The sequence below is a fragment of the Hermetia illucens genome, chromosome 4 (genome assembly GCF_905115235.1).
Source record: "Hermetia illucens chromosome 4, iHerIll2.2.curated.20191125, whole genome shotgun sequence".
NCBI classification, from domain to species: Eukaryota; Metazoa; Arthropoda; class Insecta; order Diptera; family Stratiomyidae; genus Hermetia; species Hermetia illucens.
Window position 1 is genome coordinate 59,902,632 of NC_051852.1, and position 20,731 is coordinate 59,923,362.

Here is a 20,731-nt window from a genome sequence, read left to right on the forward strand (position 1 = left end):
AGCATTGCGCTCGCCCGAGATTATTACCCTGATTTGACTCAGGTACTCATTCACAGCTGAGTCGACTGGTATCCGACGTCAAGTCACGATGCAAATCCTACTGCCACCAGCGAGATATGAACCGCGGCCTTCCGTATAACAACCCAGTGCTCTAACCACTGAGCTATCCGGACACAAGTATTCTATCCGGTTCAATTGAGAAAAACAATAAATTTTCTACGTTCTCAAAGCGTTGCATATACGAAGATCAAAATGCAGAACAATGTTCTTCAAATCATGTATGTGGATGGACATTATATACGTGAATACATTTTTACCCAGCCTAACATAGAAAACATTACGTAAATATTTCTTGAAGGGGAGAAGAAGAAATCAATTATTTTTAATTGATAAAATATTACTCCAAAACTTCAAGTAAAATTCGCCAAATTGTAGAAGTTACAGCCAAATGAACTTAACCATCGGATTGCGAGAAAAAAATCCAATCTTGAAAAGTATTTTTCCAATGTAGACAGTTGTCTTTAACTTTAAATGCATTTATATCAAAGTAACATTTTACAAATCGGCGTACACGATAGCGTGAAAACTATTCAACCGACTTGAAACTTTGTACACATTCAAACAATATATATATTGATAAATTGGAAAAAACAGACAAAAGTTCTTAACAAACAAGTCGGTATAAAAGATTCTGTGCTTCCTTATGTAAAGAATGATGGTAGTTCCGCGCGCACATAGTTCAAAGTTCAATTGCGCTCTATTTTTTAAAGAACGATCTATGCAAATAATTTGATCTGGAAAGCGCTACATTGATTATAGTCAACTTTATGCGCCTCACACTTGGAGCTCAACATTATTAGCAAATGCAAAGAAGTTCACAGAAAACAGATAAAAAAATCGGAAACCAGAAGTTCAGCGCTTTAAGTATGAAAGGTTTTGTTGACTCTTTATGTCAGAATATTTGGCTACACGATGGTTACAGTGTGTATATGTGCGTTGAATATACCTGTTATTCAATTCGAAGTGGTACGGAGATTTCATTACTTAGGGAGTAGTAATTTGGCGCGATAGAGGTAACTTTGATCCATTATAACTTTGTTAATGCAAAATTTTACGAATCTACGATGAAGGACTGGGATGAGGGGTTTCGCCAATTTGAAAAAGTTGGTAATTTACTATTAGTAAGTTTATTTGAGCAATTTTGAGGCCTAGACTGCATATAGGTGCATTGCGTTGAGTGTTTTCAAATTTTTTGAGTTGGGTGGTTTCCGAAAATAATTCCTGTCTCACTTTGTGCACATTTTGGCACCTTGCATTTTGCAATATACGTCAAAACTAAAATCTGCCTGTGAAAGTAATAATTGAGGTTTTTAATTTGACACCCTACACGGGTACTTTAGGTGGAAAAAATTTATTATATTTTTTTTTTGCGTATACAGTAATTTATTTAGTTAATTTCAAAATGTATTCATTAAAGGAGATGTTTCTCGAGGTAATCGTGGAAGGATTTTTTTTTTGTCGATTTTTAAATTTTTCGTAGCCAAAAACTGAGAGTAAAAATGCAACGAAGGCGGCCGAAAAAATCTGTGAAGTTTATGGGCCCGATAATGTAACAATTCGCACAGCACAGCGTCGGATGTCGAAGATACACCCCGTACTGGGAGGCCAATCGTCGTAGAAACCGATCAAATCGTCGAAATCATCCAAGTAGACCGGCATGTGAGCATTCGCTCGATTGGCCAGGAACAACAGGATATAGACCATAAAACCGTTTGCAGAAGATTGGATTCCAAAAAAAGCTGAATGTTTGGGTGCCACACGAGTTGACTCAAAAAAATCTCTTGAACCGAATCAATGCCTGCGATGCACTGCTGAAACGGAACGAATTCGACCTATTTATGAAGGTGGTGAAAAGTGGATCACGTACGACAACCTCAAGCGAAAAAGATCGTGGTCGAAGCGCGGCGAGCCGGCCCAAACCATCTCCAAGCCCGGCTTGACGGCCAGGAAGGTTTTGCTGTATATTTGATGGGATTGGAAGGGAATCATTCACTATGAGCTGCTCAACTATGGCCAGGCTCTCAATTCGGTCCTCTACTGTGAGCAATTCCTCCGTTTGAAGCAGGCGATTGACCAGAAGTGGCCAGAATTGATCAATAGGAATGGTATTGTGTTCCACCAGGACAACGCTGGGCCTCACACATTTTTGATGACCCGCCAGAAGCTACGGGAGCTCGGATGGGATATCCTATCGCACCCACCGTATACTCCTGACCTGGCACTAATTGATCACCATCTCTTCCGGTCCATGCAAAACGCTCTTGGTGTTACTAAGTTGGCCTCAAAAGAGGGTTGCGAAAACTGACTGTCTGAGTTTTTTGCAAATAAGGAGGGGGGGGGGGGGGGGGGTTTTATAAGGGGAGGATAATGAAGTTGCCTTCTAAATGGCAACAATTTTGCAAACAAAATCGCGCTTATTTGACTTAAATCGGATGATTCTAAGCATGTTAAATAAAGCGTCAAATTTCCATCACAAATACGACATTTATTTTTCCCCAACCCAATATTTTGTTCTGTCGCGGATCGGGGTCGGGGTTCGAAACTCCTCTTCTGATTGATTACGTCTTGTAGATTTCTTATATTTTGATAGGAACAATATTTTAGTAGTAGCCTAGATTCTTTTTCTTCTTCTGTTACAAAAAGCTCATTTGATTTGTTCTCGGTGTTGACTATTGTGGGCCTATCATTTTTAAGGTTTTGTGTAAAACAATCGAAAATGATCGTCTCTTTAACGGACCCATTCTCAGAAACTACCCAACCGAAAAATCTGAAAAAAATCAAGAGACTGATACCTAGGCTCCGAAATACCCTCCATACCGATATCCTTTCAAATAAAATTAATAATAGTATATTACTATAATTTTTAATAATTGACTGTAAAACCCCCTTAAGTTCATCCTAGCACCACGAAATTGCAGTAATGTAGGCTATAACATGAAACGTGAACTTACCAAGTTTGGTGGAAATCGCACTATTACTAACAAAGTTATAATATGTCAAAGTTGTTGCTTTTTTGCAAATTCAAGGCTTTGAATGTCAATATCACTTGAAAGTGAATATTTTCACATAATATATGCTTATATAAAGTGCTACGTACTAATGGAACAAATGCACACTCAAATGTATTTATAAAAGGAATACCCAAACTTTTCATACCTGAAGCGTCCAGCTTCCGCTTTCCCGACTTGTTTAATAATGGTGATATAATGGCCAGTTTGTTTGGCAACTGAGGAGAAAGTAAAAACTTCAGAATTACAATAATTACCATTGAATCCATTCATTGTGTTTTCAGTCTGTCCGGTTTTCCCGAGCTATCAGCCTCTCAATGAACTGAACCTGAGTAGATTGAATGTTTAGCCGCTCGAGGATGCCAACTGTCATTGGCCTAGTGTTAAATTTACTTCTTTAAGTGTTAAAGTTAAAGTTTGAACTGGGTTTTTCAATTCAGGGAGAGACTACTTACAGAGAAAGTACTTCAAAAATACTAAAACTAACAGTCAAAGTAAGCCTAGATAGTACTTCAAGTAAGCAAATATTCTCTCACTGAATTATTGTTACACTGGATCCAAGTTAGTTTTTAATTGGAAGATTACATGAACAACATCTTATGTAGTCTACAGCCTACACTTTTTGAGCTTTTTTCCAATTTTTCAATTAATCTCAAAAGATTCTGTGTGTGTATATGAAGTAGAGAGGAGGTAAAGCCCCTAAACACTCATAACCCGGTGGCCCATTATACTCGATTCTCCCATCTAACAGAATATCCTGGATTCGTTTATGTGTCGTAGGATTTTCGTTAGTGTATGCAACCCGCTGCAGTTGGAGCACATCAGCACCAAGAATCTGTTGTCTGAAGCATCCATAGGCGGGGCACTCACATATAAAATGTCCCGTGGACCCCGCTTCCTCATTACAGGATGGACATGTATCATCTTTAAGAATCCCTGTTCTGAACATATGCTCAGCTAGCGAATTATGGCCAGTCAGAATGCCTACAATACTCCTGCTTTCTGGCAGGTTAAACTTTATAAATAAAAATAAAACTAGGTAGCTTTCTCCTACTACAATATATTTTAATAGTTAGTAAATACGTATTTCGAGAGCTAGGTAGCTTAAGTACTGAGGAAGAGAGTAAGTGGCTCTCGAAATACGTATTTACATTGTAGTAGGAGAAAGCTACCTAGTTTTATTTTTATTTAGAAGAATTACAAGTATCGGAACGATAACTATTTTTTAGGTTAAACTTTGCAATATGTTAGTTGGTTCTGACAAGAAAAGTTTGATGTATTTAGCAAGATTAAGGTTCTGTCACTATGGGGAGTTTGTTCTCAGTTTTTCATAGCCAATGCTACTGACACAGCAATTGTTGATTTCGATCCGGCTATAGGCTTTTATTAAAGCATCCGAAATTTCACTTCCCTCGACACCACAATAACCTGTTACCCAGGGTAGTTCCACCGTATTGAATCTAAAAACAGAGTTCAATTGGTTTCTACATTCCTGGATGATTTTTGAAGTGATCAAAGGCCCTCAATGCAACTTGAGAGACGCTACAAATTGCGATGCGCCTGCCCTTCAACCGCTCGTCAATCATCTGGGTTACCTCCTTAGGATCGCATGCACTTCACCCAGAAAGACCGTTGCATATTGTCCCAAGGGAAAAGTCCATTTCTCGTTTTTATTTGAGAGGTAGACTCCTCTTCTGCTTTTGAGTCATTTGAGAAAGAATAATATTTCAAGAAAGTACCACCTTATTGGATACTTTACATCAATTCCTAGAAAACATATTTTATCTTATACATGTAACGAAGAGTCTGCAAATAAATAATTAAATCATTATGCACGCATGTTTGCTGCACAATGGAGATTTCAGTAATGCAAACACTGTTCTCTTCAATCAACTTACTTGGCAATTTATGCTTCCCGAAGGCTAATCCAATTGTACTTGCAGCAGTGTCTCCTATTCCTACAGTTAACACTCCAGCCATCAAGAGTATCACATTATGCAGAGCATTATCTATTGTAACACAAGCATGTGGACTTATCCACATTGGCAATGAACAGCCAATTAATAAGTAAAAAGGTGTCAATGCTATATTTCCACAATCCTTTTCATCTGCAAATACGTCGAAAGACTTTTCCAGCGCTTCATACAATGGCGGCACCTTGATCACCCGCACTGTTTCAATAACAGTCATAACAGCAAGTGCTACGCCTGAAGCAATGTAAAGGAACGTACATTGATACAAAAGACCTGGTATATAAACGAATACGACTAGCAAATGAAACAATTTCCGCACTGCAGTTGATGCTTTCTCATCCTTTTGTAACCGCCAGTTAACTGCTGCGATAGTAGCTCCAACTAGTCCAATGTAAAAGACAATTATGGCCACCTACAAATACAAAATTTAAATATATTAAAATTTATAATAACAATAAGTATATGGAGATTCACTTGGAATTTGGATAAAAGGATAAAAGAAAACACAAGTTGCTCTTAAAGCTATCCATGTATCAGAAATGTGCATATGCATGTGGTAAAAGATAGCCAAGGGAAAAGCAACTTGCATATGAATTTATAGCTGAGTCGATTTGGATCTCGGCTACATTATCGATGTTTCTTTCCGATTGGTGGTTATCACCTATGCAGTATTAAGGGGACTTTTCACAGTCAGCAATTTTTTGCATTTTTTTAAAATTATTAATTCGATAGAATATAGTCTCGAGAATCGTCCCTCAAAGCTTCAAATCGAAACTCGCACTTAACTTTAACTTCTCGAAAACGGTGCGGGTGAAACATTTTTGTCATCAGATATATATATAAAATGGTCTAATTTCTGGTCGACTGTGCTATTTGTACGAAAATACTAAGCTAATAGCAGATCACTCAAATGCACCTTACACTTACTGCCTATTTCATCAGCTCAACGCAATTCATATAAAACAGACACTTCAGTACTTGCATATAATTACGAACAGGCTTTTATAACTGCAAAAATATATATGTATAAAATCTTATTTTTGTCCTTTACTTACCCGTCTCAAATCTGATACAATAAAATTCCATAGGGTCACCACCGGCACTTGCCGCGTAACTGGAACTGTGCACACGGCAACCGCTAAGGCTACCATTAATGGGTAGAATGCAACCGGGTTCCTTAGGGGTTTAAGGATGTAAAGGAGAACGAGCGTAACTATTAAACATGATAAAGCTGTCTTTAAAAATACAAAACCATAATAATATTAAACCGAAACAGAGATTATATAAAACTCACAATCATAATAGCATTCATTTGTCCCATATAAGTCATTGGAGGATTGTTTACAAAGTGGGGAATCCGAAGAAAACCGTTCATCAGAAATAAGATCAAACCTTGCGCAGCAACACTTGCTTCACCATACGTGAAACTTCTGGGCAATGTTTTTAATAATTTGAAGTAAACGTAGTTATATGTTAGTGTTGTTGTGAGTCCCCAGATAACGCTGACAGCCGTTGTTTGGTTAAGAATTATTTGAATAAAAAGTGATGTACAAATCCCTGGTATGGAAATAAGGCAAATTCGCAATAATTTACTCCGCGACTCCAAAATGCATGTGAAAATGTATATTGATTGTAAACATAATCCAAATGATACAATAGTTGTCATTTTATAGTCAAATGCAGAAGAACTTTTGGGATAACGAATATTATTTATAATGAATGCAAATGGAAGCAGTATACACAGCCAATATCCAGATGATGCGTTAACTCTGAAAATGATAAAAAAATAATAAGTGGCCAAAACAATAATCAGTGAAGAAAAAAAATAATAAAAAAGTCTATACCCGGAAATGTCGCATTTCATATTGTAAAAGTTTTATGTTTTCTTTATCTAAGAAAGTCTGAGACGGTGTTTTTCTGTGAAATTCATTTTCTTCATTGGGTAAGCTATTCTTTAGAGTGATTGGCAATTTTCACAAAAAAAACATAAATTCCACCTATTATGCATGCAATAGTATTAGTAAGTTTGATCCAAACTTTTTAATATAATGTTCTGTTTGTAATCCTAGTGTGAACTTAAAGGAATCTTCCGGCAACTTTTGAAAATCTATTAATAGTATCCTCGACAGAACTGCAGGAGGAATCATCCCTTTCTCTTCAACCACTTTTTAAAATCGGTTTACTAGCTATCTGTCTGATTGCACCAAATACTTTTCAAACAAACGCCCACATCGATTGCAATGAATGGGGACTATTAAATCCCACACATACAGTGGGTGGCATAAATTTGTGTGGGATATCAAGGGTGACTGCTCATATATGCAAAAGAGGATGTATAACTTTTTCTCGAAATGTGTCCATCCGTGTCTCAATTGGAAGGAATCAATTAAATCATCATCACAGGCAGATTTTGCTTTCACTTCACTCAAGGGATCAAAAACTATAAATTTGAAGTGAGACAGGACTCATTTCTGAAATCTGAAAAAAATCACGATGTTGCGCCTATATAAAATCTAGACCTCAAAATAAATCCCATTTCGATATCTAATAATATATATAGTTATAGTATATTACCAATTTTTTCAAATTGAATTCAGCCCAGAAGAATCAAATTATGCAGCATGCAAATAATGTGGCGTATTATACTTAAAAGTTGAAACTGTTATAAAGTTATGGCAGGTCAAGTTGACACTTCCTTTTTGTAACTGTTTTAAGTGAATCTGCAAAATTATTAAATAATGCTGCACTCCTCCTGGGAAGCCAGATTCTAACGTAAGTGGACTATTATCGATACCAGAACAAATTAGTTATGTAAAAGGTTCTTGAGCAATAGTGCACAAATGAATTTTCATCTGCGTAGAGGCAGAACTGCCGTTCAATGCAAGTTCTCCATACAAGAAAACACAAAACCTTTCATGCCCGCAGTGTCTGGCTTCCGGTTTTCCAACTTGTTTTTAGTGAAATAACATCTGTGTGTATAACCGAAAGGTATGCGTTCATATTTACACCAGAAAACGGGACCCTACACACTATATTATCAATCTTTTTTATCGTTTTCATTTTACTGTGTGAAAATATACAGGTAAAATTTGGTCTCTAAAAACTAATTCTTTAAAACGGCGTTTACAATCAGCATCTACTTGTCGGTCGACGTTCAGTCCATCACTAAGTAGGGTGAACAATTAATCTTTCCTCTCTATCGATTTACGAGGTCAGCATTTTCCACATAGTTTTAAATTTGAAATGCATGTTTAAAGTCGACTCATTTAAAACGGATTGAAAATAAATTCTAGCGTGGTGCAGTACAGTGCGGTGAGTACTTTGAAGAACAGTAAAGCCATTTTCGGTTCGGTGTAAATCGTCTGTCTTGAAAATTAGTTAGCTCCTCCATACATATAGGGTGAATTAATATTTAACATATATATGTGTAAGTAGGCGTACTTTTTTCTTTTTCTTAGTCTAGTGACGACGGTTTGTCTCGATGGATTGGCACGACATTTTTCTCGGTCGTAGACCTGTATTTGAAAATCTTAGACTTTCTGGGAGAGCACTCTGCTTCCTGTGTTGGTTTTCTTGTATTAATTATATGCCCCTTGGTTTTACAATATCGAATAAAAATAATAATCATTGCAAGAGGCCTTTCGCGAGGATCAGTTACTAGAGGTATATACGTGCACCCTGCATTCATTCAGATTCAGTCCATCCTGGCCAGAAATCACGTGCCATGGTATAAACAATTACATTTTCTTGAGATGATATTACATAAAAGTTCCAATATGTCTAAAAATTCGACTCACATTAATTCTGATTACAAGCAAAATACAGTTGCAACAAATGCAAACACCGTCGTAGAAAGGACTGGCACCAACTAATCATTTCCAAAGCGCTACAAGATTCCATTTAAGGTGTGTGGATTGGCTCTTTCCTGGGCGGCCGAGTCTAAGCCTGTACCCGATAATCGCTGGGTTCTACGCCCATAAAACCTAAAGGAACACAAATTTCGCTTTGAAATTTTTGTAGCGATCTAAGTTAATGATCTATGCAATAAAAAAATTGATTCTGAAAACTTTCTGACGAGGTTTGTCCACTTTAAGGTAGCAATTACATCATCGTAATTTAAATTGAAATATTTTCCAACACACTTAGATTGCATATGTCTTTGGGTGCAATAGCTTTTCCCCTGGAAATTAACGACCGCGGCGGTAGACATTCCCTCGAGTCGAGTCCTACTTCATCCATTAAATAATCGTTTCAGAGCATAACCAGTTTCATCAAAAACCGCGTCAAAAATGAGAAGAAATACATACATTGCTAGTGGAAACATAAATCCAGGTATACTCCTAAATTTTTCCAGCGTTTTAAGTGAAAATGATATACATATTGGCTTATGTAGGTAAACTTTTCTACTACTGATATTCATTTCTAATTTCTTCAAGCAAATAGATGAGCATCTATTCTAGAGATCTTAATATCCAGAAAAATATGTGTGAACCAGTTATTAAAAAATGTTGCTGATTAAATCATCTACATTGAAAGAAATCTAAATTTTTTGCAGGTAGCTTTACTTCTCGAAAAATACTGCCCAGTTTTCGAATTTTTAATAAAACTAGACAGAAAATAAAGGGTCACATAATACAAAAAAATATCAATGATGTACAATTATCGTCCTCTTTAACCTGGCCCTCGAGAAAGTGATCCGTGATGCTGAGGTAAATGCAAGAAGTACGATCCTCTTTAAGTCCACCCAACTACTGGCCTATGCTGACGATATCGACATCATGGGAAGAACCACCCGAGACATACAAACTGCCTTCATCCAGATCGAGCAGACGGCGCGAGATCTTGGGCTGCACATCAATGAAGGCAAGACAAAATACATGGTGGCAACGTCAGCACCGAAAACCAGCCAACCAACAACATCAAACCGCACTGGTCAAACAGGAAGAATAAGGATAGGAGAATACAACTTTGAGACCGTTGACAATTTCTCCTATCTAGTGTCAAAAATCACAACCGATAACAGCTACGATGATGAAATGCGCGCACGGTTGTTGCCAGCCAACAGAGTCTATTTCAGCTTACAAAGACTTCCGCTCGAAACGTCTCACCATAGGGTCAAAGCTCTTACTGTACAAGACTATGATCTTGCCAGTCCTCATGTATTCCTCGGAAACTAGGGTTTGAGAGAAGAATCCTTCGAAGAATTTTTGGCCCCCTACATGAGGAGGGACGATTCCGTTGTCTATACAATGACGAAATCTATGAGCGATACCATGACCGTCCGGTTGTGGACAAAATCCGGCTCAATAAGTTACGGTGGGCGGGTCACTTAATCCGTATGGATGAGGATGATCCCACCCGAAAGTCTATAAGGGCAATATCTATGGTAGAAAAAGAAGGCGAGGCAGACCTTGCCTAAGATGGAGCGATGGCGTAGGCCAGGACGCCAGACAGCTTTTAGGGATACCGAATTGGTGGACCTCGGCGCAAAACCGGGATGTCTGGAGTTCCTTATTAAGGCAAGCCTAGACCGGATACCGGTTGTTGCGCCGTTGATGATGAGGTACAATTATGTCCTTATTGAACGTCATATCATCAAGTATAATAGCAACTACATTTACACAAAGGGAGAGAATATTGAGTATCTATTTTCTTTTTTGAATTTATTCATAGGGTTCTGGGTTCTAAAAACTAAACATCATTCTGCTCAAATTATGAAATCTGTGTTATTCGGGTGACATATCCATAACATATATGAATGGGTGGATAGATTGCTTGTGTAGGATCAGGTTTTATGACCGCATTCTGCAGTCTGTTAGCTTAGTGTGTTAATGATAGCAGTATATCCACGGAATTATTCGTGAAGCAATGTCTCTGAACTGGAATGAATAATGTGAGCGCAACTGAAATACTTCTATCTATATATATTTATTGAACCGAAAAAGTTAAATGATTGTAAATGACTCAACCAGAAAAGATGAAAATGTGTATGTGTACAGCGTGAATGCAGCATAATTAATATACGACTTCGTTTAAGTGAATAGCATCATTCTATTAGTTAGCTTCAGATATTCGACCAGGCGCGCCTCGTTTCAAGCGTTTCTCCAAGATTTGCTGTCCCCCAGGGGGTACTCCTTCACCGTACAAGTGGGTTTAGTATAACTAAAGTATATAATGAATGTATCCAGCAAATTCGCCCGCACATTCCTACATATCAAATATTTATTCCATAGAATAATTTACATATATTCAGCATTGTATATTATACCAGGTGTGCTAGTCCCCATGCTGTCTGATGCTTAAATAGCGCCACGTTTGGAAAAAGACGACTTGCGCCGTCAAGGGGAGAGGCGACTTATAGACGCTGCCCCACCTCGGTCGTTTCCAGTTGGTGATCTCACTTCGAATTCGTATTTGTTGAACTCTTATTCCCCTATATTGCGACCGATGCCGACACCGTTTAAGCTTGAAAATTAAGATCTAGTTGTGAAAGTGGTAATTGAGGCCTTTCATTTTATACCCCGCACAGACGCATTCAGAGAAAAAATGTTACATCCCTTTTGTATGTATGAATAGGCTACTTTGAAACTCTACGTCTACCAAATTTCGTGTGAACACATGGGATATTTTCAAAAAAAGCCGTGTAGCAGCAGACAGACTTTAAAACCGATTTTAAAAAGATATTGTTTTACACAATACTTCAGAAAAGGCCGATTTCTGCTAATAACAGTACCAAAGCCTACCTCAACAGTCATCGATCGGGTCGCCCAAAACCTACAGATCACGGACAAGTTTAGTAAAATTCTAGGCAGAGTTAAAGGACTTTTCCAGGTAATGCACACCAACATGCATTGATAGTAAAAATTATAAGACACCCTCTGTTTTTCAATAAATCGTAAAATAATATAATAACCCGTAAAAGCTGTATGTGCATCTGGGATAATCGCACCACATTACATTCCATTCCATTTCCATTTTCAAAGAATAAGAAAAGTTTATTCAATATTTGGAGGCGATCTTTAACTAATTTTATATAGCGAATTTATGATAATGACTGCCAAAAAATTGAATATTATAAAAAAATTACTTGACACAGAAAAACGCATAACGGAAATGCTCGGATTGTATTGTACAGCAGACGTGAGGTATCTACCTTTATTCGATGTCCTGGAAATTATGTCAAGAGAAGGTAAAAATAGCAGCTAAGAACTGGAAGTCCTCGCCTGGAACGCCTCGATTACTATTGAACTGTACACTAAATGCACAGCAAATAACGGGCAGGCGGGATAAGATTAGAGACCAAACCCCATAAATTCCAGAGAACCGTCTCTTACAGAAGAGTAGACCAGGATACCCTTTACTGAAGTCACAGCATGGTGGTGCAATGGCAATGATTTAGGCTGCTATATAGTACAAAAGCAGGAAAAATAGCGTCCGATATGTTGGGGGCAGCCGGCCCCGAATCATTTATGCTGAATCAAAACTATTTCAAAACCCAAAAGAATTAGAAAAACTATTTTCTCCGAATGGGGTCAAACTCGGAGAAATATATTGTTTACTAAGAAGAAAGAGCAAATATCACTAACAATTGGGTTTCATTGCTTAAATTCGATCCTCACACGGCAAAAATATGGTGTCTTTTGTCTTTTAACTACCTGCAATATAACTTTATTAAACTTTTCGACGTGTTACCTTGAAAAAAATCCGCTAATTATTGTGCAAAAGGCATCGGGGTGCAATTATTTGAGCTTTTGATTTTTTTATTATATAGCTGTGTCTCTTATCATTTTAGCCGTACTATAAATGCGGTCGTATAACTTCTTCGGAAAACATAAACATTTTCAACAATTTTAAATATAATAAGTTGATTTTTTTGATCAACAATGGCCTTATCATGAATACACGGAATCATTCATGGCTCATTATTCATACAAAGGACATGATGAAAATAAAACAATTTACTAAACTGGAGATAACTATTGCATGATAACCAACCAATGAACAAATCAATCTGCATCTTATCGTTCATTCCTCGCATACTTATCACTGAATGCACTTTGAAATATACATGCATACCTTGTTTCATATTGTGAGTCTATTAAGCCCTTCACCGACTTTGGGTCTTGGTCTGAAGTTTGCACTTCAGTTTCCTTATCTGGTGAACTAGTCATCTTGATGCGTGATCGTTTTGTACTTTGATCGATTCCAGCACGTCTCATCTCATCGTCACTTCCTATGCACGGAGTGTCTTTTGGGTAATTGCTTTGCTGGCTTATCTACCACTTCTCAATGAGACTCGATAACAACGATGTGTCCAGCGTTTAATAAAACAAAGAACCAATTTTTCGGAATTTAGTTCCTCGGTTGACAAATTTGAACCTTACAAGATTACGAACACTCGATAACCCGTATCACATCACTGAGAAACGAAAACAATTCAACTCCAACTAGCTTGTCAGGGTGCACCTGGGAGACCGGCTGTCAAATGAAGAAACATGTTGCTTCAACAAGTATAATTCACCGAATTTTCTTGTCCATACAACTGTCAAATTGACAACTTTAACCTGTTATTGACGTGCTAAACATTTCTAAGCTTTTCCACGCCGGGGTTGGGCCTCGTTTATTTTTTTATGAAAATAGCGGAGAAATTCTTGAAAATGGGATTAAGGTTCATTGGTGAGTTCTACTCTTTATTTAATATGAGGAATCTGTATTCACGAATATGAACATTTTCAAGATATTGGAGCTAACTTGACTGACCCAATGTTCCAAGGATTCTATGGCGGTAGTCAGAAGCATCCTGCGGACTTGGATAGAGTTTTGGATAGGGCTTGGCAGAATGGATTGGATAAAATTATAATTACAGTAGGAACGCTAAATGAATTTGATGGGGCGCTAAATTTAGCAAGCACTGACAGTAAGTTGAAATCTTTGGTTTTCTTGCCATTTTCATTCTCGAAAATATGGCTGGGTGCATACTTTGAATATATTTTCTAGATTTTTTGCCAAGGAATTAATTATCCGTATATTTATCAAAATTGACAATTAGGAAAACTAATCATTGTAAATCACATGCCATGTGATGAAAAATGAAGGCTGACGAAGGGAAAGTTCAAACAAAACCGAAGAAATCTATAACGAAAGCCACTTACTCTTTAAGATCCATCTAGTTCCCAAGATTCTCAAGGATAAAGATTTAAAGATTACTACTTTATTTTTTCACTGCTGAAATAAGATCGGTGTTTATTGTACTCAAATGCTCCTTTTCCTTGAATCGTGGTGCTTATTGGGAGTACCTGGTTTGCGCGGAAAGCGGTCCTCAAACAAACGTGAGCCTCTCCAGAAAATTGACCACGTGTTGATTGAAGAACGTCACCTCTCAATTTTGATGAATGTCAGCTTATATATCTCGTTTGCATCGTAATCCTGATTCGAATTACAACACCACCTGGAATCTCCTCTGACAATCAAATGAGAGTGAATACTGAAGCCATACACAACAAAGCCTTCCGTAACAGCTATAAAGTTCAGGATCTATCACGAACTCGATAGATCCAGGATCGTGTGGAGAGGCGATTTCGAAGACAGAAAACGGAAGCTTGGGGGAACCAACAGCTCTGTGAACTCAAAAAATATAGAGAGCAACCACACCAGGCGCGGAAGTTTTACTAACAAGTTAGCAGGATGAGGCCTTAAGCCTGCCGAAACAAAGATGGAAAGATGATTTCCGGTCTTGTGGGCATGTTGGAGCGATGGCTTCAGTACATTGATCAATATCGATAAGTTTGTTATTTATTTATTAGTCCGACCATTACAACTTTATCTTCTTCCTCTTTAGCCTTCGTCCAGTACAGAAGCGGGGCCGGCTCGTCTTAGTTGGTTGCGCCATTTTGTTCTGTCAAAGGCCTGAATTGAATGCAGTCACGAAACTCTCAGATCACCATTCAACGTATCAAGCCACCGTTGATTCGACCGGCCTTCGGCCATCGGCTTCAATGATTAGAACAATCTTGGCAAGTGAAGTCTAATTAACGCGAATTACATGACCATACCGTCGAAGATGCCTCTCTCGCAATTTTTCCACGATCGGTGCAACCCCCTATTTATCAGAAGATCCTCATTTCTGATGTGTTACGCCACTAGTCGAACGTGACACCTTTGTGTCCACTATCGCGAGGCTCATTGTCTTTTTTAGTCCGCCAACATTCAGAACCATAGAGGGCGGCAGGAAGGACGACACTTCGGTGAATTTTGAGATATTCGTTTATAGGTCGATCATAAAGAACACAAGTTGTGGAACTCCACTTCATCCACTGCCATTGACAGTTACAGTGCCTGTTTCATTAGGATCGTGGTCGAAAATCCAGTTTTATTCAAATTCAATCTGAGGCGGCGTTGCATGAGGCGATTATTCTATCTTTGAACAAGTTGCTCGAGGTCAGCTTTGCTATGAAATGCTAGGACAACATGATCTGCATATCAGATGAGTTCGTGTGGCACACGGTCATACGCTTTCTCTCGCCCAAATGTCGGCAGTGCTTGTGGAAATGGAGGCTAAACAAATTCTTTCGTTGACATCTGGTCGAAATACTCTCTCCATGCCTCCGCCGATCGGTAAACAAAGTACCGTTCTTATCATTAACGCAACAGAAGTATTCGATATCCTGTTGCGTTGATGTCTGCTTTTGACAAGTTGATACAGATCTTTCTGATCGTCTCGAGTGTCCGATTTATCGTAAAGATCTTTGTAATGAATTGCTCGGGTAATAACGATCGCTTTTTTTATTTCCCGATTAGCATTTTTTTAAATTTTCCAATTGACCAACGTTTTGTCGTCGAGAAACTAATGGTAGAAGCGTTTCTTCTTCTTCAATAGATCTTGATTTGGACATCGTCATTCGAAAGCCAAGTATTTAGGTTGATGAACCGCTTACCAGGCTTGCATAGGCTGCTTTGTGGATCGTGTCTTTAACTTGGTTCCACGATTCTTCCACATTCATAATGATTGGTAATCGCATAAGTGAGATCATTTCTCCCTTCTCTCGAAATCGCTACCGTTTAATGCGCGGCGACAGTGCGTTTCTGACTCGGTTTTTTCGGTAGCTTGATTCGTAAGGCAACAATCAACAGCCGATGTTGAGGCGAAATGTTCTCATAGGGAATGACTTTGCAATCAGTGACTGTGGTAAAATGTCGTCTTATGAGAATATGGTCCATTTACGTTTTACTGTTCCCACTAAAATGTTGGAAGGTGAGACAATCGTTTGATGAACTATGTATTCATTATTACAAGGGCATGGGTGTCCGCAAAATCGACTATACGATGGCCACTCTCATGACTCGACCTGTTTGTGGTACATATGCGGTGAAGAAGTGTACTCTGCGATCGACTTATGTAATAGTGAATTTCATCAGCCGGTTATCAAATCGACTTCTTACATGGCATTACGGAAATGCTCTAAGATGGCAATGCCAACATCATATCGAGTCTGTGGGTTACCAAAGTAGAAAATTTTATAGCGATTTTTACCGCGTTGGCGTTCTATGTTGCAGCTTTTGGCTCCGCATCATCGTGTTTTTTGAAGAGCGTAAATATTAGTGTGCTTTTTCCGAAGGTTTCTTGCGAATTCCTCTCTTTCGAATAAGGGTACCCATATTTAGCGTGCAGACACGTATTTGTTTGACTCGAACTAATTTATTTGCGTCCTGACGCCGTCCATGCTTCAAGAACCCTTGCCCATTTCTCAGACCAGGGCCGGGCTGAGGTGAACACCATAGGATTTCTCCATGACTTTGGATATCTCAACACAATCATCTCTGTTTTTAACGACATTTAATGCGTTGTCTTAGTTAGCTTGCCGCCTGTCACTACCTCCAACTATACTTTTTTTTCCCTGATCTCAGTATTTTATTTTTGCTTTACTGAAGACAGTACAAAGTACGTTGCCTCGAACTGTCCTCCCTTATCTGGGCTTGGGACTAGCATGCTATATAAATAGTATGGCGAAGTTACAACTGTATATAACCCCTTTATTGTCATACCGTATCTTCATCTCTTTATGGCAAACTGTCCATCCTATATACACAGATTTTGCTAATTAAACTCCGAGAATACTTTCAAGATATTTTTCATATCATCAGTATTCTTGGGGATAATGCCCTGTTCCAGTTAGTTCGTGTACAGCAAGATGGTGATAGAACTGTGAACACCTCCTGCATGTAACGAGTTATGGATGATCTTACACGATCAGCATTTCATCAGTCTGCCATTAAAAATGGACTGATGAAATCACTGATTCGCTGACGTATTTAGTATAAACTAGATAACAAAAAGCGACTTTTGTTGCATGTTGCATATTCCACAAGAAACTTTTCGAAAAGAAAAGTGGTCGGACTGATTGACTCAAATGTACTTGATAACTTTTCCAGGTGTCAATTACAAAACTGGTTCTTTATGTAGATTTTTACAAAATGGTATTCCATGGGTAAAATGCCTGCTATAGTAACACTTAGTAGGTTCTGTCTTTACAAGACGATTATATGTTAGAATTCAAATAAGTTCACCCACCATTTTACTTTACTCACTAATTTCTAGACGTGTCTTTTTTTATAAAATTGATTCATTCAAGTGGACTTCATCACTTGAGAAATCGCCTTCTAGAAGGGCTTCCATCGTTTTTTCTCAGTTCTTGTGGTTTCGAGCAAGTTAATTTGTTTCTAGACATCTTTGCATCGATTTAAAGGACTTAGTCTTTAGAGCTGAGTTAAAGGGTAACGTTGCCTTTCTCCTCTGTTTTGGAAAGCCTAGTTTCACCTTTGGCATACTGATCGAAAGCTTCTTTTATACCACTAATAGTCATATGGGTTTATTTTTCCAAAATCAACTAAGACACTCAGTGCTGTTTTCTGCACCGCCCAGTTTATACCGCGAATTTCGAAATGAATTTCTTATTTTCTAGTGAAAATTAACGTTTTAGGATTTTAGATATTCCAACTTTAATTGGAAAGTTAGAAATGATGAGACTCAATATTGTAATTGTCTCGTTCAATTTTGATTTATGTGCTCTTACTGTGTGTATGGTAAGAATTTCTCCTTTGATATTGTTTTTACCTATCATAGGCAGTTAGGAAAAGGAGTGAAAATTGCAGTCGCTATTGGCATTATTGTTGTTTTCCGATCGATACTTGGTGTACTTTCACTATAATGTTAATCTTTTCGTAATTTTTTTAATATATTAATTTTTGAGTCCAACTATTATATTTGCAAATCCCAACTTGTATTTTCATTCATTAGGTAGATTATATGTGACGATGGGTTGCCATCCAACCCGCTGTGGGGAATTTGAACCTGATCCAGATTTATATTATTCGAACATGTGCAAGAGTATAGAAGCGAATCATAATCGGGTTGTTGCTATAGGTGAATGCGGTCTTGATTACGACCGTCTGAAATTCTGTCCGAAAGAAGTGCAAAAAGTTTATTTTGAAAAACAATTAGAATTAGCTGAGCAATTTCAATTGCCACTATTTTTGCATTGTCGAAGCGCTCATGAAGATTTCATGGAAATTGTTACACGTAATCGTAGCAAAATCGTTAAAGGCGGTGTAGTTCACAGCTTTGACGGAACCTCCGAGGAGGCTCGGAAGATTATTGATTTTGGATTCTACATTGGATTAAACGGCTGTTCTCTGAAAACGGAAGAAAATTTGAAAACTGTGCAGGAAATTCCTCTAGAAAAAATCATGATTGAAACCGATTGCCCTTGGTGCGGTATACGACCTAGTCATGCTGGATCAAAGATGGTGAAAACCCGGTTTCCGACAATAAAAAAGAAGGAGAAATGGGCGGCAGATCAACTAATCGATGGTAGAAACGAACCATGTCATTTAAGGTAAGGTATCAAAACATTAGATTTAGAGTTTGATTGTTTTGATCCAATTATTCTTTGCAGGCAAGTTATCGAAGTTATTGCAAACGTTCATAATGAGCCAGTGGAAAAATTAGCAGACATATTTTATGAGAATACAATAAACCTATTTTTTAGAAAGTAAATTATATGTGTGTTTTTTTTTGTACTCACATGCTATATCAGCATGTACATATCTTTCTGGCGGTTCACCTTTTCGTTCGATTTTGAGGTGATAGTCAGCTATACGACTTGCCGCAGACCTTACACGATCTGTATTTCATCAGTCTGGTGTCAGTCAGAATCACAAAATTACGACAAACTGATCGTATAGGGTACGAAATTTTAGATTTAAAATTAATTATATTTTTGTTGCAGGAAAGCAAAAAGAAATTGCAAACAATTTCACAATTTATGGAAAATGGAGCCTCTCTGGTATTACGTACAATAACCGGCACTTATTTACATTGGCGAATGATTGATTGAAGCCAGTTTAAGCACAATTTGCACAGGCTGATTTGAGTTGCAGTATACATAAAGAAGGAGGTAACACTAACACGAGCCAATTTGACATCAGATATTGTCTGTGTTGAGTTGCAAAACGGATTGCAAAAAATCGATTTGCATGTTTCAAGAATATAACATACTGAGAACTTACGTCAGAATTTAATATTTCTAAGGTTATAGCGCAAAGAATAGAGCGTGCCACAGTAAGTATAAAAACGACTAGATAGTCGGCAGTAGCTGCTCCCATCATCCCTTCCATAGAATATCCGGGAAGCTAAGAAAGCGATCGCTGTCACTCGAGCGGACCATTACAAAAATCTTTACGATAAACCGGACACTCGGGATGGCGAAAGAGATCTGTATCGAATTGCCAAAACCCGAAACGAACGCACACAGGATATTGAACATTTCTGTTGCGATAATGACAAGAACGGCACTTTGCTTATCAACCGTCGAGCCGCGATGGATAGATGGCAAGAATACTTCGAGTAGATTTCAACTGAAGAATTAGCTCACCCTCCACTCCCACAATCATTGCAGACATTTGGAGGAGTTCCACCTGTCAGCGCAACTGAAATCCAGAAAGCAATAAAACGAAGTCATCGCATCTGAGTTCTGGAAAGCGAAGAGCTGGGACCCAACACTGGCTCAGTGAATTCTTTAATCGGACTATTCAGGAAGGTAGAACACCGTCTGGCTGGCAAGAAAGTACCACAGTTAGAATATGGAAAAAGAAAGGTAGTCCAGAAGAATGTCCAAATTGCCGTCCGATTCGGTTACTATTCCATACCATGAAAATTTTTGAACGCATTCTTGATAGCCATATTTGCAAAATCGTTGAAATAATCATGAATCAAGCCGGATTTATCAAGAACTGTGGAACTACTGACGCAATACACGCTGCACGATTACTCATGGAGAAACACCGTGAGAAGCATCGTCGCCTTTAGATTGCATCTGGATCTAGAGAAATCGTTTGACCGTGTGCCACACGAACTTATCTGGTATGCTCTACGACAACACTTAGTGCCAGAAAAACTTGGGCGCTGGGTTCAATTGCTCTACCACGATTCGAAAAATAAAGTTCGAAGTGTGGCGGGTGTATCAAAACCGCTTCGTGTCCCTGTTGGTGTTAATCAAGCAAGCGCCTTCTCACCACTCCTCTTTGTTCTTGTTATGGACACCGACACAAGAGACATCCAACGTCCAGTGCCCTATACACTGCTTTATGCAGATGATGTTTTCCTAGCATCTAATAGTAAAAATGATCTTGAGC

The 20,731-nt window shown here is 38.2% G+C and overlaps 2 protein-coding genes across 3 annotated transcripts in view; one reads left to right on the forward strand and one right to left on the reverse strand.

The window, feature by feature from the left end:
• The window catches only part of LOC119653387 (dolichol kinase), a 13,997-nt gene extending 513 nt beyond the window's left edge, over positions 1-13,484 (reverse strand). The window contains exons 1-4 of the mRNA XM_038057936.1: positions 13,118-13,484; positions 6,336-6,810; positions 6,097-6,276; positions 4,967-5,453 (exon numbers count right to left, since the gene is read on the reverse strand). Coding sequence (XP_037913864.1) covers positions 4,967-5,453; positions 6,097-6,276; positions 6,336-6,810; positions 13,118-13,260 — 1,285 coding nt within the window. The 5' untranslated portion in view covers positions 13,261-13,484. The remainder of the gene's footprint in view (positions 1-4,966; positions 5,454-6,096; positions 6,277-6,335; positions 6,811-13,117) is intronic.
• Positions 13,485-13,537: 53 nt separating this feature from the next.
• Positions 13,538-19,094, forward strand: LOC119653388 (putative deoxyribonuclease TATDN1). Of its 2 annotated transcripts, XM_038057938.1 has the most exons (4): positions 13,538-13,717; positions 13,779-13,958; positions 18,336-18,933; positions 18,994-19,094. In XM_038057938.1, exons 1-4 carry the CDS (start codon positions 13,672-13,674, stop codon positions 19,091-19,093), a joined length of 924 nt encoding a protein of 307 aa, XP_037913866.1. In that variant the 5' UTR covers positions 13,538-13,671; the 3' UTR covers position 19,094. The 2 variants fall into 2 exon arrangements, with proteins under 2 accessions (XP_037913866.1, XP_037913867.1); XM_038057939.1 differs by lacking the exon at positions 13,779-13,958.
• The last annotated feature ends 1,637 nt before the right edge of the window (positions 19,095-20,731 follow it).

Excerpts from the sequence above, each read along its gene's own strand:
- LOC119653388 (XM_038057938.1), top strand. The coding sequence starts at position 13,672 with ATGAAAATAGCGGAGAAATTCTTGAAAATGGGATTAAGGTTCATTG. Across the intron at positions 13,718-13,778 it reads AATGGGATTAAGGTTCATTG|ATATTGGAGCTAACTTGACT; the intron begins GTGAGTTCTACT and ends AACATTTTCAAG. Across the intron at positions 18,934-18,993 it reads AACGAACCATGTCATTTAAG|GCAAGTTATCGAAGTTATTG; the intron begins GTAAGGTATCAA and ends TATTCTTTGCAG.